This window comes from Eucyclogobius newberryi, unplaced genomic scaffold (genome assembly GCF_026437365.1).
Source record: "Eucyclogobius newberryi isolate DKJ021-1_F unplaced genomic scaffold, fEucNew1.0.hap1 SCAF_9, whole genome shotgun sequence".
Classification (NCBI taxonomy): domain Eukaryota; kingdom Metazoa; phylum Chordata; class Actinopteri; order Gobiiformes; family Gobiidae; genus Eucyclogobius; species Eucyclogobius newberryi.
In genome coordinates, this window is record NW_027316532.1 from 21,731,326 (window position 1) to 21,757,843 (window position 26,518).

The 26,518-nt window shown below is 41.4% G+C and overlaps 3 protein-coding genes across 3 annotated transcripts in view; 1 reads left to right on the plus strand and 2 right to left on the minus strand.

Annotated features, from left to right (window-relative positions):
* Nucleotides 1–1,076, minus strand: part of fcho1 (FCH and mu domain containing endocytic adaptor 1) — a 75,958-nt gene extending 74,882 nt beyond the window's left edge. The window contains exon 1 of the mRNA XM_072439081.1: nucleotides 1,036–1,076. The gene's annotated coding sequence lies outside the window, so the exon portion shown is untranslated. The remainder of the gene's footprint in view (nucleotides 1–1,035) is intronic.
* A 9,474-nt stretch (nucleotides 1,077–10,550) lies between these two features.
* On the plus strand, nucleotides 10,551–26,330 carry prg4b (proteoglycan 4b). Its single transcript, XM_072438054.1, has 14 exons — nucleotides 10,551–10,654; nucleotides 10,863–10,936; nucleotides 11,640–11,756; nucleotides 12,534–12,656; nucleotides 14,010–14,078; nucleotides 14,150–14,212; nucleotides 16,102–16,518; nucleotides 18,276–19,659; nucleotides 20,827–20,951; nucleotides 22,080–22,216; nucleotides 22,891–23,047; nucleotides 23,448–23,564; nucleotides 24,763–24,891; nucleotides 26,113–26,330. The coding sequence occupies exons 2-14, from the start codon at nucleotides 10,870–10,872 to the stop codon at nucleotides 26,229–26,231; spliced, it is 3,024 nt and encodes a 1,007-aa protein (XP_072294155.1). The 5' UTR covers nucleotides 10,551–10,654; nucleotides 10,863–10,869; the 3' UTR covers nucleotides 26,232–26,330.
* tprb (translocated promoter region b, nuclear basket protein) overlaps nucleotides 26,227–26,518 on the minus strand; it is a 33,413-nt gene continuing 33,121 nt past the window's right edge. Inside the window, exon 51 of the mRNA XM_072439068.1 lies at nucleotides 26,227–26,375. Within this exon, the coding sequence (XP_072295169.1) occupies nucleotides 26,341–26,375 (35 nt within the window). The 3' untranslated portion in view covers nucleotides 26,227–26,340. The remainder of the gene's footprint in view (nucleotides 26,376–26,518) is intronic.

Genomic DNA, 26,518 nt, shown 5'->3' on the forward strand with positions numbered 1-26,518 from the left:
AGTACAATCATTGACAAAGTGTGATTTCGCGTTGCCAATGTAGAGCACGGGTCCTTTTAAGACTATGGGAATATATTTAAGGCTTTGGGGAGACATTTTAGTTGCGTTTTAGGAGTAAATCGAGTTTAATCTGCCTTCACAAATGGCTGAAGACGTCGTGCACATCCAGTGTTGCAGCATCTTGTACGTTTTGGTCAGATCCTTGTCGTTAGGCGCAGGGCATCGTCTTTAGTCGACCGATAACTTAATCAATTAGAGCTTAAACCGTATCTCAGCTCTAACCTGGGCAGAAATATTTAGCAGATATGAGAACCACAGACACACTTTTGAAGCTTTAAAAAACAAAAAAAGTCCAACAAATTCAGATCGATGGCGCTTCTCCAACCTATAAATGCATAACAACAGCATAAATAGCACCTAATTGCACGCTGTCCTTCCATGAACAAATCCCAACAAGCCATGTAATTATAATTTGGAACGATTATAAGCTTTTGGGCCTGAGGAGACTGCCATTTAAATAAAAACCAACAGTCATAGGTCACTGGAGTCAGAGGAAACCTGAACAATGTCGTGTTTATTTACCATATGAAATTCCTCTGAACAGACTGCACTGCACACAGGACCAGGATGCGTGATCAAGATTAATGCACAATGTTGCAGGGTGTTGTGTGTGTGTTTTACACACACACAAAAACACACAGAATACACACATAAATACTTCATAATACACAGCTAGACAAGTGATGAGACAGCAGTAATCATGGAAAAACAACAGGCGGAAAAGTGCGCTAGCTACACCTGTCCTGACCCGCGCGCGTTCAGCTCGTTATGACACTTATTTTAAATTTATTTAATGACTAATTTGATCTTCTGCTGTCACATGTATCAGTCCGTTTACGCCGCACGCGGGTCTGACGTCTGCCACTCACAATTCAACAATGTCACGGCAGCGGCGCGACGGGGCTTCGAACTCGACATTTCACCCGCAAACTCGTGCCTCGGAAGCGGTAATCTTTCCACAAACGGCTCGGTTACCTTGGCTCCGGCGGTGTCGCTTATGCCATGTTGCCCGGGGCTCCGGGGCTGTCTGCGCGGCGGCGGTGTTGGTGGTGGTGGTGATGGCGGTGGCGGGACGGGGGTCGGTGCGCGGCGGCTGCTGCTCGTGGCCGGTCGTAGTAGTGGAAATGCTCCAGCAGCACAAGCAGCGGCTTCCAGTGCGCGCGCTGCCGGGCCCGCCCCCCGCCGCGCGCTCATTGGCCGGTGCCGCGCGTCAGTCACGGAGAAGACGCGTGAGTAGGCATAGCAACCGTGAAAATGGGCGGGTCCGTGTGGGGCTTGTTGGTAACGGTGCCGTAGGTAACGCCCATTATCGGTAGTTTCGCTTTGTATTTAGTGGAAATTAACAAATATCGGTTAAATGTGTTCAGCGATATCGAATTACAACCGATACACGAGAAAGGATGATATAAAAATATAAAAAAATACTTTTTTGTTGTTGAATTGTTAAATGCAAATTGCCGACTTAGAATTTCCGACATGTAAATAAATAAATAAATACATGCATACATAAATAAAATAAATAAATACAATAAATAAAATAAATTAAATAAATACAATAAATAAAATAAATTAAATAAATAAAATAAATAAAATAAATAAAATAAATAAAATAAATAAAATAAATAAAATAAATAAAATAAATAAAATAAATAAAATAAAATTGCCTCTGTGTTAACTTGCATAGTTTTTTCAGATGTAGGCCATTATACCACAACTAACAAATTTGAATGTTTTTTGACTAAATATTATTAGTTACTGCTTACAAAATACTGCTTTACAGTACTGCTTTACAGTACTAGAAAAGATGCATTAAATCACAATACAAACAAATATAAATATAAATCATCACAATAAATCTAACTTTAATGAGCCACTAAATGCCACAACCTTTTACTGATTATATACCGTAACTGTTTAAATGGGTCTAAAATATAGAGAATAAATTTTGCCTCATATAGAAAAGTGCAGAACAAATCCGTCATAAGCACTAAACAGAAGAAATGAGGCGTCACATCAAAGTCTGAGGACTCAAATGGCACAGATTTCGTGAATGACCTGGTAAAACTAGCTTATTATTAATTAGGATATATTATATTAGGATGTAGATATTATGCAGGCAGTGTGTGCGCTAGTTATCTTTTTCTACGATGTGACTTTATAAATGCATGTACAGATTAATCAACAATCATAGCATTTCTTGCCTTAGCTCCACGAGTTTTAGCAACATACTGCTTTACATTTAATAGTTTTCAATGTATGATGTCCAATATTGAGCGATGCCAAGCATGCCGGCGGGCATCAGAAGCCTGTGATGGTGTTTCCCCTGCGAGGTTTTGGCATTGGGCACTTTTCAAATATAGGTTACAAAGCGTGACCTATTTTTATATTCTCTATTTGTACAGCCGTTAAACTGTAAGCATTTTTCACAAACTCACTGTTGGAGTCGGAAAGTTCTGGGGAAAGCACAACGTGTACATTCTATTTATATGCAAATGCATTTATTTATTTTTCCCTCTCTGGTTTACAGCAATGTAATTATGAGTCCCGACAGCAGCTACTCTCTTTAAAATACACAATTACTCCTGTCATCCCTGTCAATATTTACAAAACATACGCAGAACTATTTACTCTACAGTGAATACTTGTGTTGTAATGATTATTTTGTAGATAATTATAACGCAAACCAAGTTTATTCTTATTTTATTAGTAAATTCTTTATTAAGGCATGTCTTATTTAATTTGATTTCATATACTTTGCTATTATTATTATTTCATTTATTTTTGTATTTATTGTTATTATCATCATTATTAATTTCTATATGTTGCTCCTTAACACTGAACATTTTTCCTGTTTGTGAATTTTGTTCACTGACAATGGCAATAAACTGATTCGGATTCTGATTATGTTAATGTGTTCTAATGTTGAGATTGACACATTCTAGGATTAGTCTATAATATTGTCTTCAATCTGAATCTAAATACATTTAATTTATCGACAATTCCTCCATTAAAAACTTGTTTTGTTTTTCATAAGAAGTTACTGCAGTACGTTCCACTCTGTCATTGCCCCGTACATTAAAATTAATTTGAGCCTGTTTGTTTTTGCTGTTGACATTAAAAACACCCTTCAAAGCCGCACCCGTGTCACGCTCCTGGAAGTCTTTAAACGTTTTTTTTAAAGCTGTGGGTTTTTGACTTGTGGTGAGCGCTTCAGCAGTCGTGGCTTTTCTGCATCTGTAATTCCGATCATCAATATCGTCGCTTCGAGACCGTAAACAGACACAGACCCACTGCACACGCTGTCACCGAAGCGTCCCACGTGTTGTCATGGCAGCCGCGGCCTCCAGCGTGACCCAGTCTGACCTCTGACTCACGGGGGGGCTCTTCTTTCAGACGCCCCACGCTTCAAAGAGCAGGAAGAGTCCGCGGTGCGCTTGTGTGGCGGCATAAATGTGACACAGGATGCTGCCGATGTGCACGAAAGGCACAGAGCTTTTCCTGTGCTACGGTCGACTTATTTATGATTTAGTTTAGCACGCGACAGGAAGCAGCGCGACGCCGGAAAGCAGAATCAGCAATGACAAGACGAACAGATCTAACGTACAAAGCTCTCGGATTTAAGGCCAATTATCATCATTTACCTCAAAATATATGAGTTACTGGCCGACATATTGTACTTCTCTACATAAGGAAAAGTATACGTGGCATTGACTTTTGGACATCCACTGCTCTTTAAAGTGCCTCAGGTCGGACCACTCATTGAACTAAACTACAGTTAAGTTTTTATTTATTTAAAAATGTGCAAAAAAATTATACAAATGTTATCCCAGAATAGCTATTTTTTTAGGTTTATAATTCCACTTCCTGTTTGTAATTGATGACATCACAGTAGGAAATTAGTAAGTAAAGACAGGGCAAAAACTTCAGATTTCACCTTTTTTTTTATTTGACAAATGAAAATATATAGAGTGACTTCATTTTGTTGAATCATGTTTAGACTGTCAAAATTAATTATACAGTATATAATAAAAATACCGTTTCTTTTGTGTAAATTCTGTATAAACTTAGACTGGAACGAGCGTCCCTAGTGTGATGTCACTTCCTGTTCTCCACGAATACCTACTCGATTGGTGTAAAACTATCATTTATATTTACAACAGGTAAAAATAGACCAAATAAAGTCAAAATTTGTCGATCTTAAAAACCTGTCATAGGCACTTTAAGAAAGTAGTGTACCGTATTTTCCGGACTGTAAGGTGCACCAGCCAAAAAATGCATAATGAAGAAGAAAAAACATATATAAGTCGCACTGGAGTATGAAATGCGGTTGCAAGTGTGAAAATAACAAATAATATCACATATAAGTCACTCCGGAGTATAAGTATATAAGTATAAATATAAGTATAAGTCGCATCCCGGCCAAAACTATGAAAAAAAGTGCAACTTATAGTCCAGAAAATACAGTAATTAAGGTTTCTGCAGTGCCCTTTGTGTGTCATTTAATGCTTTATGTATTTTATATGTATACAAACCAATAAGGACAATAACTATTCTGTTTCTGATGGTCTTTTCCTCAGACCTTAAGACAAACGAATGGCATGGTATATAATTAAATGTGAGTTAAAGTGTTTTAGTTTAGTTTATTTGTCGTTTGCTGTTCGAAAACGTGTGCACAGTAAAACATTAGAAACAGCCACGTAAACAAACAAATGGACACGAGTTACAAAAAAGCACAGCACATTTTAAGATGAAAAAGAGTCTTAAGTCTCTAAAACAGTAAAGTGCTAGATCAAAGTTCAGAACAGATTGTTCAAGCGTTGGACAGTTTGTGGGAAGAAGCTCTGTTGTTAAATCAGGATTTAGTCTAATTAAAACGGGGCTTCCTTATTAAATGCTGCTCATCAGTTTTGGCACCTGTTGGAATTCTATTTCAAGCTCAAAAGTGGTTCATTTTCGTGCTGTTTGTCTCCCCCTGTAGGTCATTTAAAGACACTGTGCATTATTACAGTAAACTGCAGATTTTTTATCATTTTTGTGACCTCTTTAAGGGTTTTAATGTGTTATATGATGTTATAAAATAAAATATGCTCTCATAGTAAGTGATGGAAACGTCAGTTCAAACTTGATTTGTTTTCATTACTTATAATGGTCAGACTTGGCTCTCCCCAGACGCCTCCTCAGTACCTTTAAGTAGAACATCTTACCGATTTATACATCAGCAAGTGACTCGTTTAGACAAGAAACAGCTACTTTACATCAAACTAGAACAGGATTTGTCTTATTTTGTTTTAGCTAAGAGATTATTAGGCTTAGGATTTTTGAAGTCAATTTTCTAACGTAAAAAGATCACGGTTAATAGCTCCGTTCACAGACAATATGCAAACATTCCAAACATCCATCCACCATCAACACAAGAACTTCCCATTTACATGAAGAGCATCAGACTTTCCATATCCACGCCTCCTTTTAGTGTCCTTTGTTTGCCTTTTCCAAATAAATCCTGAGCCAAACCCACTCGTATTTGGGTTTATGAGCTGCTGGTGGTTGTGGGGCACGAGCTGAACTACAGGCGCTGGACAGACTGTTGCCAAGAGACTTAAGTGTCCACAAAAAGAACACAGTTTTGGAAGCAGTAAACACGAGCATCTCCTCACAGTATTTGCGCCGCTCTCCTCACTCTGGGTCCGGTGGGGGATATTTCAGATGCGCTGGGCTCTTTGGAGGGTCTTTTGGGTGGGTGTTTTCTGCTCAGCTGGAGGTGATTGAGGAGAAGCGTCTCATCAGTCACCAGCCAAAAAGGAAATAAACCAAGGCTGTGTTTGTGTACGAGATGCAGAGACACAAGGACACGTTAAGAAGTGAGAGAACAGGACCAAGAGAACAGGACCAGACTGAGAAAACAGGACTAAGAGAACAAGACCAAGAGAACAGGACCAAGAGAACAGGACCAAGAGAACAGGACCAGACTGAGGGAACAGGACCAAGAGAATAGGACCAGACCAAGTGAACAGGACCAAGTGAACAGGACCAAGTGAACAGGACCAGACCGAGAAAACAGGACCAAGAGAACAAGACCAAGAGAACAGGACCAGACCAAGAGAACAGGACCAGATCAAGAGAACAGGACCAGACCAAGAGAACAGGACCAAGATAACAGGACTGAGAGAACAGGACTGAGAAAACAGGACTGAGAGAACAGGACCAAGAGAACAGGACCAAGAGAACAGGACTGAGAGAACAGGACTGAGAGAACAGGACTGAGAGAACAGGATCAAGAGAACAGGACTGAGAGAACAGGGCCAGACCGAGCGAACAGGACCAAGAGAACAGGACCAAGAGAACAGGACTGAGAGAACAGGACCGAGAGAACAGGACCGAGAGAACAGGACCAAGAGAACAGGACTGAGAGAACAGGACCGAGAGAACAGGACCGAGAGAACAGGACTGAGAGAACAGGATCAAGAGAACAGGACTGAGAGAACAGGGCCAGACCGAGCGAACAGGACCAAGAGAACAGGACAAGACTGAGAGAACAGGACCAGACCAAGAACAGGACCAAGAGAACAGGACAAGACTGAGAGAACAGGACCAGACCAAGAACAGGACCAAGAGAACAGGACAAGACTGAGAGAACAGGACCGAGAGGACAGGACCAGACCGAGAGAACAGGACCGAGAGGACAGGACAAGACTGAGAGAACAGGACCAAGAGAACAGGACAAGACTGAGAGAACAGGACTGAGAGAACAGGACCAGGAGAACAGGACCAGACCGAGTCCACGTCAGGACAGAATGGACTTTGAGTTTATGTTTCATGTTTAAAGGTGCCATTTTGAGGACTTTTCACCGTTGTTTTTGAATGGTCCGTTGCTATGGGAACAGTCCATATTTCTAAAACACCAGTATTATAAATCAGTTTAGTAATCATCACTACAAATACACAAATGTAAATGCTCCCCCTACAGGTTAAATATAACATTTAACTTCCTTGTCAAGGAGAAAAGGCCAGGATACGAGTCAGATCTGTGAAATATACAATAAATATACATATAAATACATTTAAAAACACTTGATTAATAATTAAATCAAGTCTAGTCATTGAATATGTTTAACGCCATACTGTGAAATATTCTAGACAAAAGCATCTCCATGGAGACAAAGAGGCTGTCAACAGAAAAGTACTGCACTTCACCTTTTGGCAGGAGTCTATATTCAAAACAACATTTCCACAGAGTTTTGCAGTAGTTCCTGCAGAAGGCGGGTCTAAGTGCAGGGGATTCTGGGACATTTATCCATTTGATAAATCCCTGTGAACATTGTGTAATTTGCTTCTTTATTTCACCCATGGAGGAAACTGCTGTTGTGATTTTGGTTGTTATAGAATTTTATGGAAATTCAATCAATATAATCAGGATTAATACAACAAACGATGAAAGGACTTCCCCCCATAATTCCTTCTGTTATTGATGGCCATATTTACCACTCGGTGTCTTAAAATAGAAAATATAAGAGTGTCTCATCATGTCCTTAAAGCGTCCACCAGGAGGCGCTCCACCCTCACGTTACAAACCTCATCATATGTAGAGTTTCCACTGCTCTTCTTATGGGCTGAAGTGACACTGTGTTGATAGATTCTGCTTGGACTGAGATGTGTATAAATAAATGTGTGGTTTTCACGGAGGAAGTTGTGTCTGTGTTTGAGCTGCTGAAATCCTGTTCTGAGCTTTGACACCGGAGCTCTAATGAACCCTCTGCAGGAGAAACACTGACACAAGGGCAGTTATGTGTGGAACACCGGGACCTCAGCTGTGGGAAGACAGCAACATGTTCAATTATTTTAGAACAATAACAACTTTTATAAAGAAGTGGTTGCAGTTTAAAGGTGCACTATGTAACTTTCTTGGTTGAGGATCTGCCACACGCTGGTCCTGGTCCTGGAGCTGGTCCTGGTGCTGGTCCTGGTCCTGGTGCTGGTCCTGGAGCTGGTCCTGGAGCTTGTCCTGGTCCTGGTCCTGGAGCTGGTCCTGGTGCTGGTCCTGGTCCTGGAGCTGGTCCTGGTGCTGGTCCTGGTCCTGGTGCTGGTCCTGGAGCTGGTCCTGGAGCTTGTCCTGGTCCTGGTCCTGGAGCTTGTCCTGGTCCTGGTCCTGGAGCTTGTCCTGGAGCTGCTCCTGGTCCTGGAGCTGGTCTAGAATCTGCTCCTGCTCCTGCGCCTGGTCCCGGTCCCGGTCCCGGAGCAGGTCCTGGTCCTGGTCCTGGTCCTGGTCTTGGTCCTGCTCCTGCTCCTGGTCCTGGTCCTGGAGCAGGTCCTGCTCCTGGTCCTGGTCCTGGTCCTGGTCCTGGTCCTGGTCCTGGTCCTGGTCCTGGTCCTGGTCCTGGTCCTGGTCTTGGTCCTGCTCCTGCTCCTGCTCCTGCTCCTGGTCCTGGTCCTGGTCCTGGTCCTGGTCCTGGTGTTTACACCACAAATAAAATCTAAATTCAATCTAAATGTCACTCTTTAATCATGATTCTCATCTCAGCAATTCACAAAGAGACGTTCAGTCAGTCCCCAATATCTGGGGAATAAAAAGATCAGTTTGATGATAGTGTGGAACATTCTAGACAAAACATCAAACAGGAGGCGGACTCAAGACAAATAGAGCTCCTTAAACATCAAAAACAGTGACGTTTCTTCCTCTAAAGTCTGAACTCTGCTCCAAACTTTTACTTTTACTGCATTTCTCGATTGAAAAGGCCAAAGCTGATTATTCACGATTCAAAACATCATCTCACGTCAGTTAAACTCTGATTAATTGTACAGCCCAGTTTTGCTTGTGATGTACTTGTTGCAAACACGTATTTTCTGTGGATTATCTCGAACACATCAGTATTACTCATGTTAAACACAGAGTGGAGCCGAGTTAACCACAGTGATTTTGTCCATAAGTCACAGTTTCTTCTCATAAATAACTGTAATGTGCAGCGTTCTGTGACATGACAGTCAATGGTTCATGTTATTGTGGAAAATATGTTGTGCAAGAAATAGCATGAATTTTAAGGAGATGTTTATGACTTTGCTTGTATTTTTACTTGTATATAAAATGTACTTTTTTCCCACCAAATAACTTTTCATGCAGTGGGAAATATATTTACACAGTTTCTTGGTTTAACCTCCATAAAAGGCACTTTTTACAGGCCTGAGCCACAGTGTGTTGTGATTCTATGGGGACTAATAAAAGGTTTACAATCTGCACATTCTGGAGTCTATGTTCCTTTTTTCAAGATAATTGTTATTTACATTTTTAAACCAAACCGCCATCGCTTGTTTGAAAATGTATTCAATCAAACTAGTAGTTTTTTTTATTTAATTTCTTCCCTCTTTGTTTCTCCCCTCAGTTTTTTTTTTATTCAAACATACAAAACACATAAAATAGAACAGGGATAGAACAAGATAGAACCAGAGAGAATAAAAGACAAAGTAAAACATTGCACATGAAGTATGAAGAATAAAATTAAGGCCAATCCAACAAAAAAGTCCCACTTTGTCCAAGATTTTTTAAAGATTTAAAAAAAAGATTTTTTAAGATTATATTTAAATGCCATTTTTGTTCCTCAAGATCAATCAAATGTATTTTTATTTTGTTCTTCTTTCTTGTAAATAATAGTAAGTAGTAGTAATAACACAACAAAAAATCATACATATTTAAATTATAAATAAAAATGACAAATTATTGGAGCTGCTGCAATGATGTCAAATCATGAATAGGAAAAAAACAATGTGTTTTTTGTTGTTAAAATAATAAGATTACATTTAAATCCTACTTTTGTTTCTCAGTCATCAATTATGTTTGAAAATGATTATAATGTATAATGTGTCATTTTGTTTTTAAGGGCTCAGCTGTTGGCCAAGCTAATCGACTCTCACAGCTAATGCTAATTTGTATTTAAATGTAATATATGTAATATATGTTAATAATTAAACTTTCAGTTTATTCATTAAAAATACATACGTTCGTCTCAACCTCTGTTCCCCAAACCACTTCAAAAGGTATTTATGTTGATTATGAATATGGGGAATATATGAGACAAACATGTACTTTTATAAACACAAGTGTCCTTTGATGAAGTATTCCAGTACCAGTATTTCAGACCTATATGATGATGATGATGATGATGATGATGATGATGATGATGATGTACATATTAAATACAAACCACTTGTGACACAATCATCAAACATTTCATCTTGACCTCTCCACTTCCCATAAAAACAACTCCCAAACTGTTGTTGGTCACATCCGGGGGCGACAGACTTTGTCCCGGTGCATCGATCGTCCCGGTTTGTGACCAAAGACCAAATGTGTTTTTTCCGAGGAGTGAAGTCAGCGTCTGCACAAGCTGCTGTTGACAGACTTCCAGCTGCAGTGTCTGAGGAGCCTCCCTTTTCCCTGTGAGCTCACGTCTTCAACACACCGGCCGGGGCCAAACCTCCCGCTCGGGGCCAAACCTCCCGCTCGGGGCCAAACCTCCCGCTCGGGGCCAAACCTCCAGCTCGGGGCCCTTTAAAAGCACCAGGAAGAGCCCAACACGGCCAGACTCACAGGCACGACCGCGACCAGGTAACAGCAGCTCAGTGCGGGTTAAAGGTGCATTATGTCACTTTTATAGTCACGTTTGTCCAGATGCCGTTGTTTTTGTGATTTTTTTATTGCAAAAACAGAGAAAGTGTTTTGCCTTCTACGAGAAAAGTTACATCGTGCACCTTTAAGTTAATAGAATATGGTAAAAAATGTAATGATTATGTAAAGAGTTGATTGATATTTTCAGATTAAGCATGACTTCAAAAGGACTAGCTGCTGCCGTTTTGCTGGTTTGTACCTGGACTTTCAGCGAGGCTCAGCGTAAGTATTATTCATTTTTTCATTTATTTATTGGAGTAATCTAAAAAAAAAAAACTATGGAATTAGATACGTTTGTCTCGTGATGAATGTGCAATGGATAAAATTGTATCCATTGAGTCTTGAATCAAGCCTCATTTGAATTTAATTTTCGTTTTTAATTGTTGCTATTATATTTTTGTATTATTATTATTGTTTTTTTGTTTTTTTTTAAGCTGATTTTTTCAGTTTTTAAATATTTAAAAAACAAAGCAACACAAACACAGAAAAAAAAGAAAAGGAAAATAAATAAATAAACAAACAAATACGTAAACAAAAATAAATAAGAACACCCAATAACAAGAAATCGATTTGGGAAAAACATGTACATACTCAACATATTTTTAAATAAATTTTAATTTACCCAAATTGACAATTTTCTCTTTTTGATATTTTGATTTTTATTTACGTTTCTGCTCTAACATAAATAAGTCTGAATGTAATTTTCTCCATTTTCCCAACATCAATTATAATCTCTGCTCTTTGCTTGTTGGTTCAGTTTGCGTCATAATTATTATTATTATTATTTTTAGACGTCTTTTAAACGCTGTGTGTTCCAGAAGTATCCATTCACTGTGTCCATGGCAGGAGCTCACCGCCTGATGTATTTAGAAGTGTTTTGGCTCGACACAGACAAACTTTTACCACTCAGTCTTTGTGTTCTCAGTGAGTTGTAAAAACCGCTGTGGCATGGGCTATTACCGCGGCAACCAGTGCCAGTGCGACTTCAGCTGTCTGCTTTACGGAGAGTGCTGCAAGGACTACGAGCGGCTGTGCACCACAAGTAAGAGCTGATCTCACACAGTTTGCAGGTGGTGCTTTTTATCACATTTAATCCTCCATGTTGTTGTTGAAGAGATGGTAAATTTGAAAATTGTTTTTAAAAAAAAGTTAAAAATGCTGCAAAAAGAGCTGATTTAAAGAGTAGTAACACTCTTATTTACAGCTGTTATATGGACAGAGAATATTGCACCAAGATGATTGACATGTCACAGTATTGCACATGAATATGAAGACAAATGACACATATAATATCTCAATGATAAATAAACCTCTTAATTTCCCCTGATAATATATTAATTTCTATCACCCACAATTTCCTCTTAGTTATGGTTTCAAAATATTTACTCATAGATTTTTTGAAGTGGGGACACATTCATCGAGTACATTTAGTTAAGAACATTTTACTACTTTTTACAACTTTTGCTCCAACTTTAGTGACATATTCAACAGTGTAACAGTATCTTATTTCTTCCTCTTCCCACTGTGGGTAAATCTACACGTGACACAAGCGTTATGTGGACAATATTAAATGATTTGAACGTTTGTGGAACTGTTTTTTCAGATATGTTTGCGGTCCCTCCTGTGAAAATACCAGATTTCGTTCTTACAAGTCTTTTAATGTCAGGTCAGCTCCACAAATGCTGTTAAACCCTCACTCGACCACCACGTTGTACTTCTACTCGAGTAACATTACGTGTTTTCTATGACTCGAGCCCAGTGTTTGGACTTCTCTGTTGTTCCTTTTCATAAAACAAACCCACGTGTCTTTGTCCGTCAGAGGACTCCTGCAAAGGCCGCTGCGGCGAGACGTTCAAGCGCGGCCAAACCTGTTCCTGCGACGGCGACTGCGTCAAGTACAAGCAGTGCTGCCCGGACTTCAAGGATCACTGCAGCGAGACGGGTAAGACATTCAGGGATCACTGCAGCGAGACGGGTAAGACACAAGCGGCACCGTCAGCATGTGGCGGGCGCAGCTTAAACAGCACGTGCGAGTCCATAATGAAGAGTTTGGACGTGACATGGTTGTTCACAGTCTGGATGTCTGACAGGTCGTGCTTTGGGCGGAGTCAATCTGTTAACATCACGTGTCTATGAATGAAACTAAATAGATGTTTAAAGTAGTCGACGTGTTGTATTTACCACAGTCATCCACAGATACTACAGACCTGATCTGACATGCAGAAAAGCACGACTGCATGTTAAAATCAGCCTCTCACAACAACACGACTACGGCATCATGAAAGTGCATGGAAAACTACAGAGTAGTCATGTACTCTCTTGTACAGAGTAGTCATGTACTCTCTTGTACAGAGTAGTCATGTACTCTCTTGTACAGAGTAGTCATGTACTCTCTTGTACAGAGTAGTCATGTACTCTCTTGTACAGAGTAGTCATGTACTCTCTTGTACAGAGTAGTCATGTACTCTCTTGTACAGAGTAGTCATGTACTTTCTTGTACAGAGTAGTCATGTACTTTCTTGTACAGAGTAGTCATGTACTCTCTTGTACAGAGTAGTCATGTACTCTCTTGTACAGAGTAGTCATGTACTCTCTTGTACAGAGTAGTCATGTACTCTCTTGTACAGAGTAGTCATGTACTCTCTTGTACAGAGTAGTCATGTACTCTCTTGTACAGAGTAGTCATGTACGCTCTTGTACAGAGTAGTCATGTACTCTCTTGTAAACATGGAGTCTTCTATTGTAGAAAAAGATTCAGTTGTATCATCTGGACTTTGTTTTTTAGGAAAAACAAAATGTCATCCGAGAGTCATTCTCAATCTGCGAATCAGGACCGAAAACTCAGATATTTATCCTACTCTGAGTAGGCCCTGCCCACCGGGTGGAACCTCCTGATAAAGGGTGTTTATGGTTTCACTAGAAACTAAACATTTTTCTTTACTATCTAACCTGGCTTTCGCTCCCTCCTCACTGAGTACCTGGTTAGCCTCCGAATGCCCTGGGCGTCGCCCTCTCCAGGGATAATGGAGTTTTGAATCCAAAAGCCAGGTTACAATAGGAGGCTGATCGCCCATTAAAGATTGAGAATGACTCTCGGATGAGAGTCGAAACGCTTCGTTTTTCCTAAAAACAGAGTCTAGATGATACAACATTTTTCTACAATAGTTTCTTGTAGTTTCATGAACCTGTCTTGAAACTGCTCTTCCTGTGGTGCATGGTCCGTAGACGATAGTCACCAATGCATGCAGTAATCTGTGCATTGAAGCCATGTATTTTGTCCTGATAAACGTCACAGAAGAAGTAGAAGCAGAAGCGCCAGTGAAGCCAGATTCATGTGGCGCTAATGTTGAGAGGAAACCAACAGGTACTCCATGCAATAATGCTCTGCTCACTATTGTGTAAACACTTGCACTGAAGCTGGTTTTATTCTCACAGATCCGACTCGTGAGGACACAGAGCAGCCTTTAGGGACCCCGGTTACTGAGGGCAACGATCCAGGTCAGTGCGTTCGGACCGAGAGCCACTCACTGTCAAAATACAAATGTTGTGTCCTCTATAAAAATGACTAGAACTGAAGAACGTATTTTCGGGACTATAAGTCGCACCTTTTTTCATAGTTTTGGCCGGGGTGCAACTTATACTTATATTTATACAAATGTACTTATACTCCAGTGTGTATATGTTTTTTTCTTCTCTATTATGCATTTTTTGGTGCGATATAGTCCAGAAAATACGGTAATTGAAAGATTCAGGAGGTTATAATGTTCCGGAACATTCAGCCAACTCTATCAAGAGACTGGATCGTCCACCAGAAAACGTACATTGTGCACCTTTAAGAGCAAATTCTCAATCCAAACCCTCAATTTTAACTCTTCAGAACCTTTTTATGCCGTGTGAACCAAACCTATTATAAACATTTACGCACTTTCTAGCTTCACTTTGCGGATTATTACGAGCTCGAGTCCAAAAGCTGTAACTCTGAGTGTTTGTTTTGGGACAGAGGTTTGTCCTGGAAGAGCTAAATGTACAAACCTGCGACAGAAACACGGCGTGGGAGGAAACCCAGGCCAAGATTCAACATGAAGGGGGAAAGTCAGGACACGGCCAGAACATGACGGCTTCACATCCCGTCCAAGTCCGACGGCAGAAAAAGCAGTTATATCCGCGTTCAAATGGAATACAAGACAAAATATTTCCGCCTTTATTTCATGCAAAACCAGACATTTTGAAAGTCGATTATTAGAGGTATGAGTCATGAGTCAAAACTGTCATCACCTTTAGCTCTTAATAGACTCCTAAATGATGTAGGATTAGCACTTGCTGTTCAGACTAACATTGAAGTAGCTGCATTTATTCATAACGTTATAGTCAATGAAACGTAAGCTCTCATCAGGTGATAGTTATAAAAGAGTTTGTCAGGTCTGCACCTCCAGTCACTCACTTTCACACATACTAAACAGCAACACCAGCTTAAATACAACTAGGGCCATGACTGACTCACTGTGGCACCTGCTTTACAGTGGTCTCCAGTCCAAAACTGGCCAGGACCAACTCCTGCTTAACTTCCCACATCCGATTCGTAGGGTGCGTTCAAACTTGATTTTGGGCCCTAAATGAAGCCCATTTCAGTCCTGACGTGAACCTGGTTGGTCCTGGTCAAGTCTAGGTTTAGTTTCGGGCTTAATGGTGGTTTAGTTTCAGTTTTTGATGTGGCGAATGTACAAGTGTTTACACGGTTACCCCAGGAGTCCGAAGGGACAAGTGTTTGTTTAAAAAGGTGTTATCTTAAAAAATATCAAACATATTTATACTAAAAAAACAACAACATTGAGCATGAATCCAAGTAGCTAATCCTAGGCGCCATGGTCCTTTTGGGTTAAAAAATTCAACCCTTTGTAAAATTTCAAAGAAAACTTTTCTTATAAAATTCAAGGATTCTTTTCAATAGCTTCCAAGTCAGCCAACCTAGATAGTCAACGCTAAGTTATAATAGTGGTTTGAGTCTCTAGGTATCACCTTTTACTTTTTCTTTTTTTAAATATGTTTGATATTTTTTAAGATAACACATTTTTAACACTTTACGTTTAGAGATGGTCCCTAACTGGCGCACAAGCCGCGAGGAGAGCCCGCTCACAGTTTCGGACTAGCAAACCTTCGGACTTGTGGGCAGCCACCGTTAAGACAGCTTGCTGTAGAAAACCAATTCAATAAGAGAAATAATGAGAAAGGATTTGTGTTTTTTTGTTTCATTGCAGGTGACAATTTAATCCCCATTGTCAACCCCACATCGTATCAAAACGATGACCCTGATGACGGCAAGTACTACAGTTTGTTATGGTTATATTCTTCATCACCGCTTAATATTAACCCTTGGATTGTCCCTACAGCCTCCAAACAGACGGGCGAGGTGGATGCTCCTTACCCCAGCCCACTTCCTGAGGGCTCCAGTGGCTTTGGCCCCACCGTCTCCGAGCTGCTGGAGGACTTCACCTCAGAACCTCCTTTACCAGACCTGGACGGGTTTGAGATCCCCCCAGAGCCTCCAGCGACCAGGGCATCCCAGGACGAAACGACAACGAGCGCTACCACTGTGGCCCCCAGCACTGCAGAAGTACCAGTAACAACAGAAGTACCAGTAACAACAGAAGTACCAGTAACAACAGAAGTACCAGTAACAACAGAAGTACCAGTAACAACAGAAGTAACAGGTACAGAAGTAACAAGCACTGCAGCAGCAACAGCAGAAGTAATAGCACCAGAAGAAGAAGTAACAGGAACAGAAGAAGAAGTAACAGGCACAACAGGTACTTTTATGTGAATTTAAGCTGACATTGTAGTATGCTATTATGGTCATATGAAGTACAACGTGTTTTACTATTTGTGTTTTCTTTTTAAGTGATAGTAACAGTCATAGTTTTAAATGTGATGCAGAGTGTGTGTTTAAAAACAAGTATAGTTCCTGGTTCAGTCCTGGTCTAGTCCTGGTTTAGTCTTGTTTTAGTCTTGCTTTAGTCCTGGTATAGTCTTGGTTTAGTCCTGGTATAGTCTTGGTATAGTCCTGGTATAGTCTTGGTATAGTCCTGGTATAGTCTTGGTATAGTCCTGGTATAGTCTTGGTTTAGTCCTGGTATAGTCTTGGTTTAGTCCTGGTATAGTCTTGGTTTAGTCCTGGTATAGTCTTGGTTTAGTCCTGGTATAGTCTTGGTTTAGTCCTGGTATAGTCTTGGTATAGTCCTGGTATAGTCTTGGTATAGTCCTGGTATAGTCTTGGTTTAGTCCTGGTATAGTCTTGGTTTAGTCCTGGTATAGTCTTGGTATAGTCCTGGTATAGTCTTGGTATAGTCCTGGTATAGTCTTGGTTTAGTCCTGGTATAGTCTTGGTATAGTCCTGGTTTAGTCTTGGTATAGTCCTGGTATAGTCTTGGTATAGTCCTGGTATAGTCTTGGTTTAGTCCTGGTATAGTCTTGGTATAGTCCTGGTATAGTCTTGGTTTAGTCCTGGTATAGTCTTGGTTTAGTCCTGGTATAGTCTTGGTATAGTCCTGGTATAGTCTTGGTTTAGTCCTGGTATAGTCTTGGTTTAGTCCTGGTATAGTCTTGGTTTAGTCCTGGTATAGTCTTGGTATAGTCCTGGTATAGTCTTGGTATAGTCCTGGTATAGTCTTGTTTTAGTCCTGGTATAGTCTTGGTATAGTCCTGGTATAGTCTTGGTTTAGTCCTGGTATAGTCTTGGTTTAGTCCTGGTATAGTCTTGGTTTAGTCCTGGTATAGTCTTGGTTTAGTCCTGGTATAGTCTTGGTATAGTCCTGGTATAGTCTTGGTATAGTCCTGGTATAGTCTTGGTTTAGTCCTGGTATAGTCTTGGTTTAGTCCTGGTATAGTCCTGGTTTAGTCCTGGTATAGTCTTGGTTTAGTCCTGGTATAGTCTTGGTTTAGTCCTGGTATAGTCTTGGTTTAGTCCTGGTATAGTCTTGGTTTAGTCCTGGTATAGTCTTGGTATAGTCCTGGTATAGTCTTGGTATAGTCCTGGTATAGTCTTGGTTTAGTCCTGGTATAGTCTTGGTATAGTCCTGGTTTAGTCTTGGTATAGTCCTGGTATAGTCTTGGTATAGTCCTGGTATAGTCTTGGTATAGTCCTGGTATAGTCTTGGTATAGTCCTGGTATAGTCTTGGTATAGTCCTGGTATAGTCTTGGTTTAGTCCTGGTATAGTCTTGGTTTAGTCCTGGTATAGTCTTGGTATAGTCCTGGTATAGTCTTGGTATAGTCCTGGTATAGTCTTGGTTTAGTCCTGGTATAGTCTTGGTATAGTCCTGGTATAGTCTTGGTATAGTCCTGGTATAGTCTTGGTATAGTCCTGGTATAGTCTTGGTTTAGTCCTGGTTCAGTCCTGTTTTAGTCCTGGTATAGTCTTGGTATAGACTTACAAACATTTTACAGTACAGAATACTACCTGGGTTGACGAAGTACTTGCGATATGCAGTTCTTATTGCAGTTCTTTGGCGCTGTATTCCGCGTCCCAATCCTAATCAAACACCCTCGTTCTTTCTTCTTGCGTCTAGAGGCCGACAACTCCACGACCGCTCCAGAACCTACAGCGTCCGACCTCGTGGCCACTGCAGATCCTCTAGAACCTACAGCGTCCGACCTCGTGGCCACTGCAGATCCTCTAGAACCTACAGCGTCCGACCTCGTGGCCACTGCAGATCCTCTAGAACCTACAGCGTCCGACCTCGTGGCCACTGCAGATCCTCTAGAACCTACAGCGTCCGACCTCGTGGCCACTGCAGATCCTCTAGAACCTACAGCGTCCGACCTCGTGGCCACTGCAGATCCTCTAGAACCTACAGCGTCCGACCTCGTGGCCACTGCAGATCCTCTAGAACCTACAGCGTCCGACCTCGTGGCCACTGCAGATCCTCTAGAACCTACAGCGTCCGACCTCGTGGCCACTGCAGATCCTCTAGAACCTACAGCGTCCGACCTCGTGTCCACTGCAGATCCTCCAGAACCTACAGCGTCCGACCTCGTGGCCACTGCAGATCCTCTAGAACCTACAGCGTCCGACCTCGTGGCCACTGCAGATCCTCTAGAACCTACAGCGTCCGACCTCGTGGCCACTGCAGATCCTCTAGAACCTACAGCGTCCGACCTCGTGGCCACTGCAGATCCTCTAGAACCTACAGCGTCCGACCTCGTGGCCACTGCAGATCCTCCAGAACCTACAGCGTCCGACCTCGTGGCCACTGCAGATCCTCCAGAACCTACAGCGTCCGACCTCGTGGCCACTGCAGATCCTCTAGAACCTACAGCGTCCGACCTCGTGGCCACTGCAGATCCTCTAGAACCTACAGCGTCCGACCTCGTGGCCACTGCAGATCCTCTAGAACCTACAGCGTCCGACCTCGTGGCCACTGCAGATCCTCCAGAACCTACAGCGTCCGACCTCGTGGCCACTGCAGATCCTCTAGAACCTACAGCGTCCGACCTCGTGGCCACTGCAGATCCTCTAGAACCTACAGCGTCCGACCTCGTGGCCACTGCAGATCCTCTAGAACCTACAGCGTCCGACCTCGTGGCCACTGCAGATCCAAACGATCCCACACAAACGGAGGAAAGTCCAACAACCGGAACAACTGCACCTCCTTCCGAAACGCCCGAGACCACCACTGTGCTCCCCGAGTCCAGAGAGCCCACAGCAGAAGACTCTAACACAACAACAACAACAACCACCACCACCACGCCGGCTCCAGTAGAAGTGTCAGAAATGAGCACAATCGCCACGACGACCTCAGCGGGAGACACGAGTACGGCTCAAGAACCTTCAACAACCTCGACCACGTCTAAACCGGCAGAAAAGCCCTTCAAACCGGCCCCGGATCACAAACCCGTGCTCAACGGTCTGGATGATTCCACGCAGTATCCGGCAGGTGAGGAAGTAACAAAGTACCAAAGTAAAAGTACTGGTTTTATATCTGTACAATTCACAGTGGGTATGTGGTTACTTTTACTTCACTGCAATACTGGACAGAAATGTAGTTGTAGTATTTTTTTAATTTGCTGTAGGGTTATATTTTTAGCACGTCAATGCTAACAACCTTTAGCCATTGGGTTTTTAGTTCAAGTCTCAGCTTTGAGCAAACAAAAACATACTAATAAACTTTTTCTAACTTTAAATAGGTACTTTAATATGATTCATTATTTTTTGCTCCAGTATCTGTACTTTTACTTTGGCAGTACTTTGAGTTTTCTTCCACCGCAGTTGTGCACGATGCACTCTGTCACGAGATGGTCATGTTTGGGCAGAAATGTTCCACGGTGCAGCATTTCACCTCACACCTCTTTATTAGTATTAGTAGTAGTAGTAGTATTAGTATGAGTATTATGAGTAGTATTAGTATGAGTATTATTAGTGTGAGTATTATTAGTGTGAGTGTGAGTGTGAGTAGTAGTAGTAGTAGTAGTAGTAGCAGCAGCAGCAGCAGCAGCAGCAGCAGCAGCAGCAGCAGCAGCAGCAGCAGCAGCAGCAGCAGCAGCAGTAGTAGTAGTAGTAGTAGTAGTAACTGATTTTATTGCTCAAAACTGTCTTGGAAAACACGTGTTCTTTCTGCGAGCGCGGCCGCCTCGCCGCAGATCTGACCTGTCACCCGGGATATTTTTCAGTCAATTGAATCAAGCATTACCGTTGCCATAGAGACAATGCCAAGTGACAGTTCAGATCTGTGGCAATGGAGTGAAAAATAATGATGTTAAGTCGGTGTTTCCTTGCTTACTTGGAATTTGATAAGAAAGTGAAAGGAAATATTTCAGTTTCGTACAGTTGTAAATCCTCGAGAACGTTTGAGGAAAATATAATAGTGGAATTTGTAACTTTCCATTTCACAATTTTTGTTAAAACTCTGAAAATGAAGAGGTTTACACATGGAGATTATTCCTCTGTCGCTTCCAGTGAAAAGTGCGACTCCTTTAGTGGTAGAATGGGTCATTTTTCCAGTTCCAAACCGGATCACGCCTTTTGAAACGGGCAAAGGAACATTTAAAACTCTCTCTCTTCCATCTTGAGTCCAGGAAAACGCATTTACGAGCGGCGCAGAGCCACAAATAAAAGCTCAGACCAAACTCTCACTGCGATCTCGTGTTCTCTTCAGACGACAACGACGCCGACACGGACCTGTGCAGCGGGCGGCCCATCGGCGGAGTCACCACGCTCGGCAACGGGACGGTGGTGGTCTTCAGAGGTGCGTGTTCTGACCTTTCTGACCATGACTTTGTCCGGTGGGATCAGAGTTTGTGTTTGTGACGAAACGTTGGATGAAATTGACAAAATGACATCCAGAATGCAGAGACGATGGGAAGGAAATTGTCGATTTAATGAAATAAAGACCCTTTAAAAGCTTGTTAACAATAATGAATACTGAATTCCATGGAAATTGGCGGCAAAATATGATAAAATGTGAAAAATGAAGGTTGTTTAGGCTTGGACACGTATGAAAGAGTCTGGTTTAAAGACATTTTCAGTTGTATTTTACATGATTCGTTCACTAATACTGGACAAATACCCACAGTATTTCATTTTATCTACAGATACTTTTCTTTACTTTAGTTTTACAAACTTTTCCCACACTCATTGAACTAAAACACAATAAAGAATTTGGCAAACAATTATTTTAAAAAATGTTATCACAGAATAGAACTTTTTTTAGGTTCATAATTGCACTTCCTGTTTTTAATTGATGACATCGCACTGGGAAATTACCCAGCAAACATTGGGCAAAAACGTATCTTTTGTCACTATTCTTTTTAATTTGACATTTTTTTGTTGAATTAATGTTTAGAGAGTCAAAAAAAAAAAAGTCTAAAAACGTCTAAATTCTGCATAAACTTTGACTAGAATGAGTCATGTCCCTTGTGTGATGTCACTTCCTGTCATTTTCTACAGATTTTTCAACGTTTTCTCCACAAATACCTGCTCAATCGGTGTAAAACTATAATCTAAAAACAACTATAAACACACCAAATAAAGTAAAAATTTGAAAACCGTAAAAACCTGCCATACGTCACTTTAACATTATTAGTATTTATTAGTATTTAGACGTTATGTCAGCTAATCAATGAGGAAGCGTTCAGGACTTTAGAACATGGACACGCTGCGTTTTAAAGGGTCTATTGTTATATTTTTATTGTATAATGTAACAATTGCGGAATGAGCTCTACATTCACCAACCAGGAAGTGACATCATAAACATCCACGAAATAGTCAAACTAGAGAAAAAGAGGAATTCATTTTGAGCGAATGTGGAATATAATTGTCTTACGCACGTTACATCACGGGATCGTTTAGTCACAAGATTGTTTCCTTTGCTCAGGTCACTACTTCTGGGTCCTGGACAGAAATAGAGTCCCAGGTCCAGCACGAGGCATCACCCAAGTTTGGGGCGTCCAGTCTCCCATCGACACGGTTTTCACGCGCTGCAACTGCCAGGGCAAGACGTACATTTTCAAGGTAAAATACGCTCATTCGGTGCGGGTTAATTTGGGCATTTGGGACGTCACATTGATACATTTTGATGTTAAAGTGACGTATTAAAGGTTTTTACTATTTCCAATTCTGACTTTATTTGGTGTATTTGTACCTGTTGTACACATAGATTATAGTTTTACACCGATCGAGCAGGTATTTGTGATGAAAATGTTGAAAAATCTGTAGAAAATGACAGGAAGTGACATCACACTAGGGACTAAACTCATTCCAGTCAAAGTTTATGCAGAATTTACACAATGAAACTACTTTTTTGACTCTCTAAACATTAATGCAACAAAATAAAGTCGCTCTCATATATTTTCATTTGTCAAATTTTTTTTTTTTGACTTTCCCAGTGTTAGGATAATTTCCTAGTGTGATGTCATCAATTACAAACAGGAAGTGACATTCTAAACCTAAAAAATGAGCAATTCTGTGATAGCATTTTTATAATTTCTTGGCAAAATTCAAAAACATTGTAAATTAACAGAACAATCTTTCCATTTCCTACATTTGCAGTGTTCTTTTTGTTCCATTTTAAGATGATATTGTTGTTCAAATGGACGGTGGGATTAAATAAACCTGTCACACTCCCCTCCGAGCGCATGTCATTCATTCAATCTACTCTTTGTGCACGTGCTCACACCGACCTGCAGGGGCCGCAGTACTGGAGGTATGAAAACGACGTTCTGGACCCGGGCTTTCCCAGAGTGGTGGAGATGGGTTTCGACGGGCTCCGGGGCCACATCACGGCCGCTCTGTCCGTGCCACAGTACAACCAGAGGAGAGAGTCTGTTTACTTCTTCAAACGAGGTGAACCGCCGATGACTTTGATCACGCTTAGCAACACGACTCCACCGGCGTGACCCTTAGCAACACGACTCCACCGGCGTGACCCTTAGCAACGCGACTCCACCGGCGTGACCTTTAGCAACGCAACTCCACCGGCGTGACCTTTAGCAACGCGACTCCACCGGCGTGACCCTTAGCAACGCGACTCCACCGGCGTGACCCTTAGCAACGCGACTCCACCGGCGTAACCCTTAGCAACGCGACTCCACCGGCGTGACCCTTAGCAACGCGACTCCACCGGCGTGACCCTTAGCAACGCGACTCCACCGGCGTAACCCTTAGCAACGCGACTCCACCGGCGTAACCCTTAGCAACGCGACTCCACCGGCGTAACCCGCGTCTCCTTCTCTCTCTCTCGAAGGCGGCAACGTTCAGAAGTATTCGTACCAGTTTGGCACCAACCCAAAGTGCGGAAGGAAAGTCCACCACGCCGTCTACGTACGTCGTAACAGACGGGATCTACAAGTTCCGGCACATGGTACGTTTAGTCCGGAATGTTCCGTAATGTGGTATTTGAGTCGGCGCCGCGATCGAAACGCAAAAGCTGCTGGTGGTTTTATGGGAAAGTCTTGTTGTATTTCAGTCTCTGGTTTACGACGTGCGCCATCACTAATGTCTAATGTCAAAAGTGTGTTTTATAAAGCACATTTAAACAATCTCCCATGACCAAAATAATAAACAGGAAAATAAGAAATACCTCTAATAGCTAAACATCTCAACACAAGATGAAGTCTACACTGAATTTCAATACTTTAGTTTTTTTTTTTTACTCTAATATTACCTGACTGAGTAAATGCAAAATAGAACGTTAACCATTACAGTAACATCTCAGTTACTTTCCCCCAGACTGGTGTTGGTTCTGAACCGGTTCTGCAGTTCTCCACGAATACTGGCTCCTGACGCTGAAACTTGTTCTGATTCGGCCCGAGTGAAGAACTGGGCCACAAATGATGGAATATTAATCATAAAAGTTAGATTATTGTCAATACGATTTGAAATGAGACTTTTGAAAAGTGCCTGAATAAAAAACTAATTATATAGTGTGTTGTTATGGCAACCGACACTAGAGCCGTTATTTGGTTGAAAACTGAGCTGACCCAGCCCAGAACCAGTCATGAAACAAAACAGAAATAGTAAAATATCTCCATCTCATGCAAAATTGAGCTTTCAACCTTCTTACAGTGCTATTGGAGCCTCATATGTGCCCAAAGTGTTTTTTTGGTTGATTCCTGTAGTCTTTAGCTAGAGAACAGACTATATCCTTCCCCTCGGATGAGCAGAGAAACGGGGCGACCCCATGGGGGCGACTCACCAGGATGAGTCATCGTGAGTGCTGCAGCACACTTCCCTATTTCAGCCCCTCCTCCAGGAAGCACTCTGTACCTGTGACACGCCCCCCTCTCGACTCATGCGATTCATGTTTTGAAGGACAAATGCCTATTTAATAGGCTCTATGTATGTAAAAATAGTGCAATAGTAAAGCTTTAGTCACTTGTAGATTCTCAGTAGAACCAAAACCTTTCCTCAAGAACAGTTCCGATACAGTACAATTTTATTTAAAAGTCACTCTTGTGTGAAATGTAACTGGCTCCTCCCCCTCTGCCTGGTTTGAAGCTCAGTTGGAGAGAAAAGACAGATTTGTTGAATGGACTTTTCTCTCGTTGCCTTGTCTCCAGTGTCTCTTCTAGGACCGAGCATAAACTACAGGACGTCCTGGAGAGGTTTCCCCACGACCATCACCGCCGCCGTGTCCATCCCAAACAAGAGGGAGCCGGAGGGATACAGCTACCACGCCTTTTCCAGAGGTGAGCCACAGGTTCAGCCACGCCTCTTTAGAGGCCAGTAAAAGGCACGATCGAGTGTTTGAATGGATGTTTGTCATTTTGGGTTTTTACAGTAAGTGACACAACAGAAGGTCGTGTCAGGTAAATGTAGAGCCTGAAGTAAAGACAAATACATTTTATAGACTTTAAATACCTTTTCTAAAATATTATAGACCTCAACGCTGCTTTAAGTAATAACCCAAGTGAACATTTAACTCAAACACTGCTTTTTAGACCAGGAAAGAAAGACTAGGTTAATTTAAAGAAATCTAAAGGAAACTAAATTACTTCTATAAACTGTGGCTCCCTGTATTTTTTACTTTTATATCCCACGAACTGTGAAATAAATAACAAAAAATGTCATGTCAATTTTTGGGGTGCACGGTGGCAAAGGCGGTTAGCGCTCTTGCCTCCCAAGAAGGAGATCATGGGTTCGATTCCCGGACCAGACCTACATCACATGATCTCTCTGGGTGGAGTCTGCATGTTCTCCCCGTGTTACCGTGGGTTCTCTCCGGGTTCTCCGGCTCCTCCCACCATCCAAAGACATGTATGTGTTAGGTAAAATTGGTGACTCTAAATTGGCCCTAGTGAATGAATGTGAGAGTGAATGGCTGTCTGTAATGTCTATGTCTCTGTGTCAGCCCTGCAACAAGTTGGCCACTGTCCAGGGTGTACCCCGCCTAAGGCCCGAAGTCACTGGGATAGGCTCCAGTCACCCGCGACCCCAAAAAGGGAACAAGCGGTAGAAAATGGATGGATGGATGGTCATGTCAATTTTTTCTTCAAACTAAAAATACATTTAAAAAATAAGTAAAAACCCATAAAATTGTGATTAAGACTTTAATAGCCTTAATTCAAGCTGAATAAATGCATAAACTTTTCATGAGATTTGGAATTTTAACTTTGAAAAATGTATACAAAAAAAATTCTAATATATTTTTTTCCCTGCTGAATTTTGCAGTATGTCGTTCCCGTTTAGAAAAATAAATAAAAAAAAGACAAATTCACCTTCACAAACTCACTAGATATGGACTGCACACATTTCAGATCAGTCGGTGTCAAATTCACGGTGAAAAAACACCTGCTAAATTTAGCAAAGAAAATCAATTCAGACACATTTTCTTTTTAGATGACAAACTGAAAGATAAAGCACAAGTGATATTGCAGATTTTTAATGATTCTTTTACATGTTTTTTGCAGCTAAATCCTACAAAATAAGGATAGAAGCTGAACGACCCGTCATCGTTGCCGTCAAACACAACACGTCACATCAGAACGACGTCTTCAAATGTCCACGGAAACTCTCTCAATCACAATGACCCGACTCAATTCAACTGTTTATTACAACTTTATAAAACATTTAAGGGGAAATGAACATCTGTTACAAAAGTAAAAGCTAGAACAAGAGGAACGGGATTCTTTGGAGTTTCAGCGTCTGTACAATCCTCGAGCAAACGCCTGACCTGTCGGAGCAGAAGGAGTTATGAATATTTTTATGAAGTGTCTGTGAGCGTTAATAAAATAAACTTGTTGAAAAAATGACCTGTTTTGTTTTGTTTGTTACAAAAACAAACTGACAATTTGAAGAATAAAAGTCTTCTAGAGC

Excerpts from the sequence above, each read along its gene's own strand:
- prg4b (XM_072438054.1), top strand. The coding sequence starts at position 10,870 with ATGACTTCAAAAGGACTAGCTGCTGCCGTTTTGCTGGTTTGTACCTGG. Across the intron at positions 14,213-16,101 it reads TACTGAGGGCAACGATCCAG|CCTCCAAACAGACGGGCGAG; the intron begins GTCAGTGCGTTC and ends TTGTCCCTACAG. Across the intron at positions 22,217-22,890 it reads GCAAGACGTACATTTTCAAG|GGGCCGCAGTACTGGAGGTA; the intron begins GTAAAATACGCT and ends ACCGACCTGCAG.